This window comes from Acanthaster planci, linkage group LG12 (genome assembly GCF_054643075.1).
Source record: "Acanthaster planci isolate LZ-2023a linkage group LG12, COTS_SCS, whole genome shotgun sequence".
Lineage (NCBI taxonomy): Eukaryota > Metazoa > Echinodermata > Asteroidea > Valvatida > Acanthasteridae > Acanthaster > Acanthaster planci.
This window is the reverse complement of record NC_141788.1, coordinates 9,574,135-9,586,420: the sequence shown is the minus strand read 5'-3', so window position 1 is coordinate 9,586,420 and position 12,286 is coordinate 9,574,135. Positions and strand designations below refer to the sequence as shown.

At 42.2% G+C, this 12,286-nt stretch overlaps 1 protein-coding gene across 3 annotated transcripts in view; it reads left to right on the top strand.

The window, feature by feature from the left end:
• Positions 1-12,286, top strand: part of ipo13 (importin 13) — a 57,284-nt gene that overhangs the window by 26,739 nt on the left and 18,259 nt on the right. For all 3 annotated transcript variants that reach the window (XM_022246037.2, XM_022246036.2, XM_087144141.1), the window contains exons 21-26: positions 320-457; positions 4,765-4,861; positions 5,918-5,970; positions 6,667-6,792; positions 8,181-8,270; positions 10,275-10,456. In XM_022246037.2, the coding sequence (XP_022101729.2) occupies positions 320-457; positions 4,765-4,861; positions 5,918-5,970; positions 6,667-6,792; positions 8,181-8,270; positions 10,275-10,456 (686 nt within the window). The remainder of the gene's footprint in view (positions 1-319; positions 458-4,764; positions 4,862-5,917; positions 5,971-6,666; positions 6,793-8,180; positions 8,271-10,274; positions 10,457-12,286) is intronic.

The window sequence follows — 12,286 nt, the reverse complement described above, 5'->3', positions numbered from 1 at the left end:
AAAGTGAAGAGAGAAGACAACAAATCGCACATCTTCCAATCCGAGGCTTTGTTTCACATCTCTGGCTTCATCCCTGTTATCAAACTTGTAGTCACTTGTAGTCCTCTAATTTTTGAATTAAATGATAAAACTGTAATCTTTTGCTTAATAGCATGTGGGTCAATGTTTTGATAGCAACTGTTGTTAAGGTAACAACTTTAAAGTCGGAGGATTAAAAGCAAGGCCAAGGCAGATACAGAGATGAGTCAGAGTTTTGGAAAATTCCCCGTGCTCCTCCCAAGGCAGAGTGTAACTCAGCAGTCTCTGTTTGCGCACCCAGGCCGTCTGCGAGTTGCTGCGGCGAGCCAGCCGCACCCTGCTAGACGACATGCAGCCGATGATACCCCAGCTCGCCGAGCTGGTAGCAACCATTTACAACGCTCTGCCACAGTCGGCCGTCTTGGACCTGGCCAAGCAGGTACGTCACTGTTGTTCAGCCAGGCCCAATTTTCTCCTGGAATTTCACTTTGTTTTTTTTTTTTGTCAGCAATAACATCTTTGATCTCTAAGGTTTAAGGTTTCGTGGACATACATGTTCGAAGGGACCATGTTGGTTGCCAGGGATATTTCAGGTGAGTCTTTTCCCAGCCCAAGTCTGTATCAGACTCAACTGTGTCAAGCATATTTTCTCAGTTATTATTATCATTATTATTTATTTCTGGTGATGACACCAAAGATTTCTTAAAAGCACCCTAGGCACTGTAGCTCGCAAGCCCGAAGAAACCTGTAGAGAGAGGACAATGAGATGTTGTTACAGTTTTAGAGGTGGGGCGAACGCCCCAGAGGAATATCTTTGGTAAAACCGAGAGAATCAGGCACATGCAGGGACTGAAAACTCAATCCACTTGTGAGCCGAGCGGAGAATCGAACCTGGACCTCGAAAAGAACCACTACGCCAACTTGACTCCCCCGTTTCGTGTCCTTCAGACTTCCATAAAATTTCTCTATTTATGGCCAAAGTTTCTTGACCCATTGTGGAATGCGTAAAGACAGTGACTTTTAAAGACCAACTCCAATGATGCTAACTTTTCTCATATTGAATCCAATTCAGAAGAGCCAAGTCTAATAAAAGTTGCAAATATCAATATCTCCCTGGCAGGACACATTTTTGTGTCAATAAAACACAAAAATATACCCATTTTCCTGCGAGTCCAGTCCGGTATTGTAAAAATGGGCGTGTCGTCACGACTCATTAGCATCTCATGAATATTGATTTGTGTGATGTATGACCGTGGAGAGGAGATACTACAGTGCATGCGTTTTAGGCATGCATGGACGACAGTACGAACTTGAAGAATGCTCTCATCCTTCGGAAACTCAAAGAATTTCCATCCTGGTTCTTTTGCAGAATTTCCAATACATCCACCAATGATGCGCAATTTTGGCATTATTGTAAATCTTGAAGAAAGGAGCACAAACTTTTGACGGAAGAGAAATAATGTGGCACAGTAGACCCGGCCCACAGATCGATCCTCGGTACGCGGTGCAGGCACATGTAGCTCCATGTTCATGCACATGTACGTTTGTTGCAGAACCACTCGTGCCATGGGTACCAATTTCAATGTTTTCTCCAGTATCAAATCATACAAATTTTGTTTCTCAACAGCCCTGCCAGTGGTCAGATTTCAGAAATTTTTCATAAAACTTGAAGTTTCAAAATTTTTAAAAGCGTTGGAGTTGGTCTTTGACATCCGAGAAATCCAGGTGTGTTTTATGAGTTGCAGCCTTGGGAAACCTACCTGTAGCTCTCTTCAACACTTTTGCATTTTATTATTTTTGAGTTTGTTGTAGTTTACAGGGTAGCATTTAACTTCTCACTTTAGGACTTAATTGTCAAGTTCGGGCGGGCCTGTTCTTGACACAGTTTTCGCGTTCTCGTGCTTGAACGGTGGGAACATGACCCAAGAACACTGTTCTCGGAACAGGTTCACACACCACCTCCTCGTCAGGGTTTTACACGAACACACAGGAAAACTTGCGAGATTTGATTTTTGAAAAGCTGCAAAAGCTATCGAGATGGCATCAATAATTTGCCATGACAGATATGACTTTTTTTTTTCGTTAGCTCAAATATTAACTCTCGAAGAATGCATGAGGACGCCGCCATGTTGCACGCTGCTTGTATGCTATAAATAACTAGTAACCACAACCGGCTGTACATTCCTAGCGTTTTAGCGGCCGACTCACGAACAAGAAATCAAGCTATTCCTGAACATTCGAGAACAAGCTGCCCGAACTCAGCCAATATTTCCGAGCATTTCTTATCATGAGCTACATGTATATTTGTCGGCTTATCATAAGCTGGGGGATATATACTTGAGGGCAGTGTTATGTACAGAAACGTGTACTTTATTACATGTATTAATTACACAGTGCCCATGTTGTGTTATCGTAAAATGAGTCTTGCAAAGTTCTAAAAAGGGTTCAAGTGGGTACAACTCAAACTGTAATGAAATTACATTAAAGTTTGAGTTGTACCCACTTGAACCCTTTTAAAACTTACCCACAAAGTCAGTCACGGGCTAGCTTAATCAGATAGTAGTATTGAGGTGGACATAGGTTTTGACCCAGGACCCTCCTTTGGTAATAAGAAAACGTTGAGCTTTGTAAAGCTTGTTTCAATATCCTTTAATCTGGGTTAGTTATGTCGTTACATTGTATATTTGCCCTGATTCAGGTATTTTTTTTTTTCTCTTTGTTATTTGGTTGCCTTCTTTTTTAAACTTGTACTTCTAAGGCAGAAACTAAAATGGGACCTTGAGACCATCACAAGACCCCGCAAGACCATTATGAGACCCCGCAAGACCATCACAAGACCCCGCAAGACCATTATGAGACCAATGCAAGACAAGACCTCCAGTCTGAAGTCAAGTCACAGGCTATTCAAATGAACTGCAACAAAAGCCATTGTTCAACCCGTTACTTGTGACTGGTCTTGTGCCTGGTCTTGTGACTGGTCTTGTGCCTGGTCTTGTGCCTGACTTTCTGACTGGTCTTGCGATGGCCTCGACAATATCGAATCAAAGTTCTATAGGTTTTTCTGAAATACCATGTGGGTCACTCTGTAAATTTGGAGACCAAAAGTGTGTCACTTTGGTGTCCCCTTTTCAGCTGACCTGTTTAATATGAAAACTACCTTTATTTGTGCGTCAAGTTATTTGCATTACTCAAACACTGTTGGAAAGTGAAGATGGCATTCTCAACAACGTGTCAGATGCAGTCCACTCCCTGGAATGCATTTCTGCTGTGCGTGTGTTCCTTGCCTGTGCACAGTGGCAGTGTATTATCCACCGACAGGGGGTCAAACACACAGAATTGAGGTGTGAGCGTCACATCTCTCCATTTAATTAACGGGCTTACGTGTACGCGTACGTGTACAAAGTTTTTGCACAGGGCGGTGAAAGAAATGATAAACAACTTTCTGAACTGGACTATGTCAGATGTGGCAGAGACGTCAAAAAAAAAATTGGACCAAAATTTATAGCACGACCCATACGAATGTGTTTGTCTCCAGATTTGTAATAGAGTGTTTTTCACTAGACTGAAAACAGAAAGTTAGAATGTGTCTGACCTGCCTGGGCCGGTTTTCCCAAGAGTTTCTCTCTATGTCAAGAACCCTCTCTGTTATTTTACGTTTCTTCAGCTTTTTTTTATATTGAATGAATGTTTGAGCGCAGTGAAAATTGGAAGTACTGTACCGTACATAGACGCTGCAGTGAGGGTTTGTGGGTCTAGTTATTATTTGATTTCACGTTTTGTTCTTTTTAAAATGGTTTCGAAGCCTAGTCACTACCATACATGTAAATGACTTTCTTTCCTTGCAAAGGTAAGCCAATCTAATGGATCCTGAGTGGGCATGCTCGGTGCGCACCCCCCTCCCCAATTATAATTAACTTTTCAAAAGGAAATACCTTTTCATTTTTCAAATTTAATAATCGAGAAGACAAAAGGTATCACTGCAAATATGCCTCGCGTGTATTTTGGAGTTCACCTCCGTCAGAGCTGGGTCTAGTTTCGTAGCACTGCTTAAGCAAAAAAAATTTTTAAGCGTAAAAAACCTTGCTTGACAAATCAGGTTACCAGCCAAAACTTCTTGTGATGTATATTGCTTTGGAATGGTATTTACCTGTCTTTTGGTTAGCATGACAATCACAGAGAGTTTGAGCTGGTAACCTTTGTTTATTAAGCAAGGTTTTTTACGTGCTTAAGCAAATTCTGTGCTTGAGCAGCTCTATGAAATTGGCCCCTGTGCATGGAGAGAGTTGCAACGTGAGTGTCTCAATTATCGGAACCAAAATGGCGGATTATGCGTCAGTGCACATGGGTAACTATCACACAGCAGCGACACGCGGTACGGCGCACATAATGAACGGCCATTTTGGTTCCGCCTGGTCCTTCCCTCCTTTGTCAATACTGTCCTTCCCCTCCGCCCCGTTTGTAAATGCTGGCTCCACCACTGAGAACGAGGATTGACAACTCAATCCACAGTCTACCTAGATTTTGAACAGCCATCACAGGAATTAAAGTAATGAATGGATGATTTGAAAGACTCGCCTGACCAACAGCATGTCCAAATCCTGTGGCTGTGACTAGGCCAAACACAGAGCCAATGGTAATTGAGTCTTTGCTGCCACTGCATGCTTTCCCAAGCCGCAGCTACAACTTTCCGATGCCGCTTCATTTTCCTTCCACATTTTGTATTCGTTTCACTGATTCCGTTGACAGATTATCATCCTTTTCGGAGACAACGAGGAGGTGTGTTCCGCAGTGGGCGCCATGTTTGTCGAGCTCTGCTCTAAGACAGTTAGTCTCTTTCCGGCACGTACGTGCAGAGAACTTGTTTCTTTGTCATGAAATTTTACTTTGCTTTATTAAAAATTACAAAAATACATACAACTTCAATTTGGGATTCTCAAAAAAACATTGCAACCTCACTATTACATATTTGAATATTTGCTACCAAGTGACACATTTTTATGGCAACTTTATTTTGCTTGTGTTTTCAGAAATTCTGCTTCAAAATTTCAGCAAATTGAATTGAATTTCATTCACTTTAACCACTTCCTGCCGGGCGACCCGTTTTCTAGTACATAGGCTTTATATGCAGAGCCGGGGAGCCCAGAACTGGGACAAAAGAGTTTGGCCTTATGACAAAAGACTCTGCTCAGCACAAAAGACAGCTGCTGGGCATTACCGTCATTTTTTCGCTCCCAATAGTGGAGAAAATCCAGGCTTGTTTTCAAACAGTATACTACGGTTTGAGGCATTTAGAGCGAGCGGATTGCCACCGGGGACAAAAGCTCTCCACCACCGTAGCGATGAGCCACACAGCACCGCTGCACGCTAATCTGGCCCCTATTGAAAAGAGGTCAGCAGTGCACTGTGCCGGTTTCGGGAACAAAAGAATCTTATATAACACCGCACAATCTGGGCTCTTTTTCCAAGGCTGCAGGCCTGGCTGAAATATTCAGGAGTCAATGAATTTTACCTTTCAGCTTTAGAATAGTGCCCAAAGAGTCCTTCATTTTGGTATAAACGGCCATTAAATGAAATGATGAATTTTTGAAGAACTTTGAAAACGGAAAATCTTGAAAATGAGCCGGCATCTTGTCTTGCTCAAGAAAAATCCACCCGGCAGCAAGTGGTTAATATGTACACTGTGTGATAAGCAGACATTGCTGACATTTTAACCCTTAATGCAGACCTTCTCCAGAAACACACCTCTGTCCATTGCTTCCAAGTTATGCATTTTCAATCCAAAAGTGCATCCAATTTTGAGTTTTGAATTCCAAATGTAAGTCATGATCCAACCTAATTTTTTAAAAAGAATTCATTCTTCCCCTACCTGAATTCTTTGCTCCTTCTGTTTGGAAACCAGAAGCCCAAGACCAAACTGACGTCGTCGAAACGTTCATGGCCGTCTGTGCAATCGTAAGTGTGGTGGTTTTAATGTTTTGGTATAAATCAAAATCTTTTCGATGAACGAATGAGTGGATAGTTTCAGCAGAAGCGTGCTGTTGTATCTAAGCCTATTGGCCCCGAGTGGGACCGAGAGAGGGCACAATTTTCCAGCAACGGAGGCTCCCTTGATGGGAACTCTACTTCGCTGGTTCACAGATGACCGAGGTGCAGGCGTTGTGTGTGCGTCGCTACCAGCAAAACGAACACTCCCCAACATAGCTCTTTCAACTGATGAGGGGCGCTTTCTGCTCGAGGCGGATTGGAAGAAAATTGGTTATACACGCCTTCCTTAGCGTATTTTCCTTGTACGTGTACAGATATTTGACAATGACGCTCTTTCCAATTTAAGCTATTAGATTGTCTTTCTTCCACCAACATAAATTATGCTCATTGTATTTTCCTTATAGTTCCTTTTATGCATCTTAATTAAAGTTACCCTTATAAATTGTTACTTGTCAAATTAAAGATCTTCCTGCAGGTATGCATTTTTAAGAGTTCCTGGATTTCCCGTGTTTAGGAAACTCTCCTTTGTATGTATGTTAACAACATTTTTTGAGTGTCAAAGCAGGGTAGGACAAGGCAGATATGTGCGTAGAGTGCAGATGACCCCAGTGTAACCAGTGGAGATGACCTATGATCTCGTTCTCTTTGTTTACTCCACTGCAGCTATTGAAGAAGCAGAGCAGTGTGTTTGTTCGTGAGGGCTGCAACCCGGCAGCCATTTTCCAGTGCGGCCTGATGGCAGTCACGCTGCCGGAGAACCCCACGATCAGGAGCAGCTGCAACTTCTTTGTGAGTGAATCCATTCTCAATCGGGAATGTGCAGGAAGTTGGGATTACTGCCGATGAAAGTCAGGAAAGATTGGTGTGCGTATAGACAGTGCAGGAACCAAATTTACTGACCCTACTGTGGTGCTACCCTACTCACCAGCAGGCCTTTATACAGGCATGTTAAATGCCCCTGCTATCAATCCGCCCAGAGCTGCAGTGCACCCTCACAAGCGGAAGAAAGGCAGATGGTGCTAAGTTTTCCGACCAGGTTCTTGCACGCATTCGGCGTTCACGCAAAGACCACACATTTTACACTAAAATCGTTGCGCGTACTCGGCGTGCTCCACGTAAAATGTGCATAAACTGGCACACCTGTGCGTGCGTAAGTACCGAAGGACTGTCAATTTCATTTCAAAAGACGACCTCTTTCGTTCCTGCTCGAAGCGGATAGGATATCTTGACTTAACCAAACTGCAGACATCCACATCAAGTCCAAATGAATGTACATAATGGTGCCAGCTCCGATTGGTATATAGAAGATTTAAGACCTTGGAACATAAGTTCACGGTTGTAAGAAATTTCATCTTTGTCTTTTTCTCTTTGATGTTAGGGTATGTTGCACAGTAATGCCAAACTGTACGGGCATCCCACATTTTTGTGAAATTAATGGTCTGCATGGGCCTCTAGGCACTTGTCTCTAGGCGCTTGATCTGTCAGAAAAGTAGTTACAAGAACAGACCAGACAACAGACCAGTCACAAGACCCATTTTATAAAGCCAGACACCAGACTAGTCACAAGAGTCGGACACAATTCCGAGATTTTTTGACAAGATCAGTAAAAAAAAACCATTCACAAGACCTAACATAAGACCATTCAGAAGACCAGTCACAAGTATCAGGGTGAACATTGACGAAGGAATACTTCTGTTGCAGCTCATTGGAGTAGTTTGTGACTTCAATTCAGACTGGAGGACTTGTGCGGGGCTTACGGTCGTCTTGTGGGGTTTTGTGGTGATCTTAAATTGCGACAGAGCATTGTGTGAGAGCTTCACGGATGCACCATGTGCTCTCATTTTCCTAATGAAGGCCATCCTTACCGTCATTTATTCTCTCACTAAACAGAGTATGGCAAGTGTTTGACAAATGCGAAGAAAGTCAGTGCGGTGGTCGAGTCCATCACAAATCCATCACAAATCACCCAGTCTTAAGGCCAAGCTAAGAACCCTTTCCGTTCAAAGAAACTGTGACAGAACACATTCCTTTATCAATGTTCGCCCTGTTGCTTGTGACCGGTCGTTTTGAAGGACTTGTGATGGACTTGACTGCAGCAACAAACAGAGAGTTGTGAAAAGTCAAGATGATTTTTGCCCATGTTTGACGAGAAGCTTGACGTATTTGTCCATCCCTAGATGTCGTTCATCTCCCAGTCTGAGAACCTGCCAGTACTGAGCGAGGCACTTGCGCAGCACGGCCGGTCACTGCTGGAGTTGGTCCTCAAGGTAATATTTGTCTTTGGATACATCATAGTGTTACTTCTCTCCTCAAAATCAGAGATTGTTGAAACTGCTCAAACGTCACCGTGGAAACAGAAATAACTGTTTTGATGACAAAAATACGGAAGAGGGTACAGATTTCTGCTGTGTCACACAACCTCAGTGTGGCCTTTGAAATTTCGTTCACACTAAAATACACTTTTTTGTAGATGACAGTCTTTAGGGACAGCCATTTATCTTCTCTTTGAAGGAGTAGAACCTTTAACATTCATTTCATTTCTTAAGCGCCATTTCTATCAACAATATTTAATAGTGCTGTACGTACCAAAATAGCAAAAATAATATGATTACACAATAACAGTCGTTATAAAAACTACCATTAAAATTATAATTAAAAGTTACGAATCTACATGTAAATTACAGGTTCAGCCACATGATTGATAAAGTATAAAGTTATATGAAGAAGACCTTGTTAATTATAACATTTATTAAAAAAGGCACGTCTTGATTGCACGCTTAAACTCGTTTTCATTTCTAATATCTTTCTGGTTTGGCAAAGAATTCCACAACCTCGGTCCAGCAATAGCAAATGCCCTGTTAAGTTTATTATACAATTGAGGAACCTGAAGACTCAAGGTATCCTGATTGCGCAAGTCATAAGCACAAAAAGATCTGACAATCAAGTCAGTCAGGTAGCTTGGTGCTTTGTTCTGCAACACCTTGAAAACCAAAAGCAAGATCTTAAATTCCACACATGCACGAACTGGAAGCCAATGCAAATGACTGTGTAATTCTGTTGTACTTATGCGATCCCAGAACCAATCAGGCTGCATTATTCTGTAAACACTGTTTTAGGGAAGGAAGAGGGAGAAGATCCGATATTAAGAGTTATTATCAACGTTTCAATGTCGTAGTTTCATTCATTGTTTCATTCTCTCAAATGATACCCACTTCCATGTGACACACACACAAAATACAAAGGGGCCTGTCTTGTTAGCACTATTTCCCCAATGGCTAAGAATTTCTGGAAGTCCCGTCTGCAGTCAAAAATGGACGGAACAAAATTTACCGCTCAGTTTATGCATTTAAATGGACATTGATTAAAAAATCTCTGGTGTGGATGTTGGGCATTGTTTGTTCCACCCGGAAGGGGAAAAAAGGAAGGAAAAAGCAAAAGAAATTTTAAAAAAGGATGAAAGGTCATGAAAATCACCAATATGCTGGAATCACCCAGAAATTGACCCTCATCCACTGAGAATGGTTCACCAGTTCGTTGCTGATGATTGCATTTCCCCCTCCCCCCCCCGAATTGCCTCTGCCCAGAAAATAGGGCTGAGTTAATTCGAATAATTCACTATTCGAAGACTTGACCTTCCATTTGATCAAATATCCGAATATTCGGTCGCACCGGCGGGCAGATTGTTGATGAACAATTGTACATTATGATCAGTATAATAGCTTGTCACATCTAGGAGTATCTCCAGCCACGATTTGGCAACATTGAAGAGAAATTGAACAAGACTTCTTTTCCTGTTGAAACTGTCTATTCCTTTTAAATTGTTTAATGATTAATGTACTTTTCAAATTGTAAGATTTCTGACGCTTTTCATTTGAATCTTCTCGAAGCAAGCCTTCATAGTGCAAATTTTCTTCCAATAAAACAAAAGAAAATTTTCCCTTTCTCTACATGAATTTTGCATTCGAATATTCAAATTTGAAAAATACTATTCGAATTTTCGACAATCGATCGAATATTCAGTTATTCAAAATATTCGGCACAGCCCTACCAGCAAAGGTGCTTCCCATTCCCCCCCCCAAAAAAATCTTGGTGTCTCCCACGCTCTTGGCACCAATCCAGTTATGGCCACCCCTCTGAGACACCCGGGGAATAGGTTGTGTAGTGCTCATGACATAGCAAAATTGTAAAATTATTTGGGAATACACCGTATCAAATAACGGTAATTTACTGGCCTCCTTTTTCTGTGTTCTACACCGCGTCCCTCTACACAGGCCATTGGGGGTGCGGCTCCGCGCACCGTCATCGAGTCGCTAGCCGACGTGCTCTTCACACTCAACAAGCACTGCTTCAGCCAGCTGTCCGGCTGGCTGCCGGAGCTCATGCTCAGCCCGGATCTGAGCCTGCCCCGGGTCACCAAAGACCAGCGCGAGCAGTTTGCCAAGACCGTTCTTAGGTAAGGCTTGTCCTTTGAGTTTCCCCCACACATCGTTCCAGTCCACCACCGTGACTGACCTAGCCCATGTTCGGGGTCATGGCCAAGTTGGTGATTGCGGTACAGGTGGGTCAACGGTATTGTGCGAAGGAGAGGGTTGTGGTCATGTTCTTACAATTCCGACTGAAAATTTTCACTAGTAAATCAGTTCCAAGTCGTCAGCTATTCAAATGGACTGTAGCGAAAGACGTTCAGCTGTCATCTCTCATTTGCTGCCAAAAAAAGAAAATTGGGTCTTGACTTGCGGTAGCCTCAATCGCATCTGCTGAGCTAGCATTTATTTATTTTAGTCACAGTGTTAGAAGCAAAACACATTCCATCACACCCGGTGGAAGTTTTACCTCAACCCATGGTGGAAGAATTCTTTCTGTGTGTGTCTGGTCAACCTGCTGTTGAAAAGGGAATTTCTTGGGCGAGTAACTTGAAACAAAAATTGATTGAATTCTAACAAAAGTTCGGCCAAGAATTCCAAAAATGTTCAGAAATGAAAAAAATCCCAACTTGGTGAGACGCTGATCCCACAAGACTTGAAAAGCGGAAAATGAAAATCAGCTTCCTCAAGAGGTAAATTAGGTTACTGTGAGCTTCATTACAATTCTGTTTGAAACATCAAAGGCCGGCTCAGAAAAACGACGACTTTATGCAGAGAGAAGATGCTGAGGGTCACCCAGGTCATTGACCTTTGGCAGTTGTCCGTCCAATTCAATTCTTAATTATGTCGAATCTAAGCATTCTTAATGAACATGACCGTTATCACCCGAAACAAGGTTCTTAACGTGCGCCTCTCTTGACGCTATTGAGCAAGGTGAAAAAGCCCGGTAAATTCGGGAAGTGATGTTTTTGCCCGAGTCTGTCGATTTATCAGACAATAGTCAATATACAGGTCAGTTCTACTTGACCGCTTGGTGACCATTGGACTGGTCAAATCTGTTGCTCCGGTCAAGTCATGGTAATGGCAATCCAAACCCGCCCGATCGAGTCTCTCTCTGTAGTGTTTTTTTGGCTTTTGTTTAACTTCCATCCATTGGTGGATGCTTCTATGCTGAGCTATTTTTTTCCTAGTTTCTCTCTGGAAATGATGGATTTTAAGTTCATATCCCATTGTTTGAATAATCTGTGTGCAGTTTGTGAAAACATCAGGCATTGCATCCTGACTGCTCCAATTGTTCTGGTTTATACATTGGGCCCCCCCCCCAACTCAAGTGTTTGGCAAACATTGATCTGACATCAACGGTATTGTCGTTCCAAAAATAAGCGGATGATGAACGTGCATTTATCTAGGCCTTGCAAATTTGGGGGTTGATATAGAGAATACATGGGTTAAAGGTCGAACAAACTCTCTCTTGAAAAAAAAAGAAAGAAAAACAAGAATGGACTCTGAATCTTCGTGACAAAAGTGTTTGTTAGGTTTGTTAAAAAGTACTAGTCGCAGGACAATGAGCTGTCAAAGTTTTGCTTGTCTTTCAGTTTTAAAGTAACCTTTGCTTTTGCATGGCGGCACTTGTATTTCGCAACAAATCAGTTCAAGGGACACACCTTGAATGCTTTGTTGAGAGTTCATATTCGATCATTAATGCATATTCATGAGATGACACAATATTGTTCCATCTGTTTTTGTTGTAGATTTTGGGGTAAATGATATTGAGTAGCCTCTCCATATTTGTGTCTGTTCGCGAAGTTGAGAAAAAGTTAACAGGCCGAGCCTGCATTCTGTAAACAGTTGACTTAGCTTCACGGTTTCTTCAAGATCGGCCGCCACTACATCCTATTTTTCTCAAACTTTTTGAAATT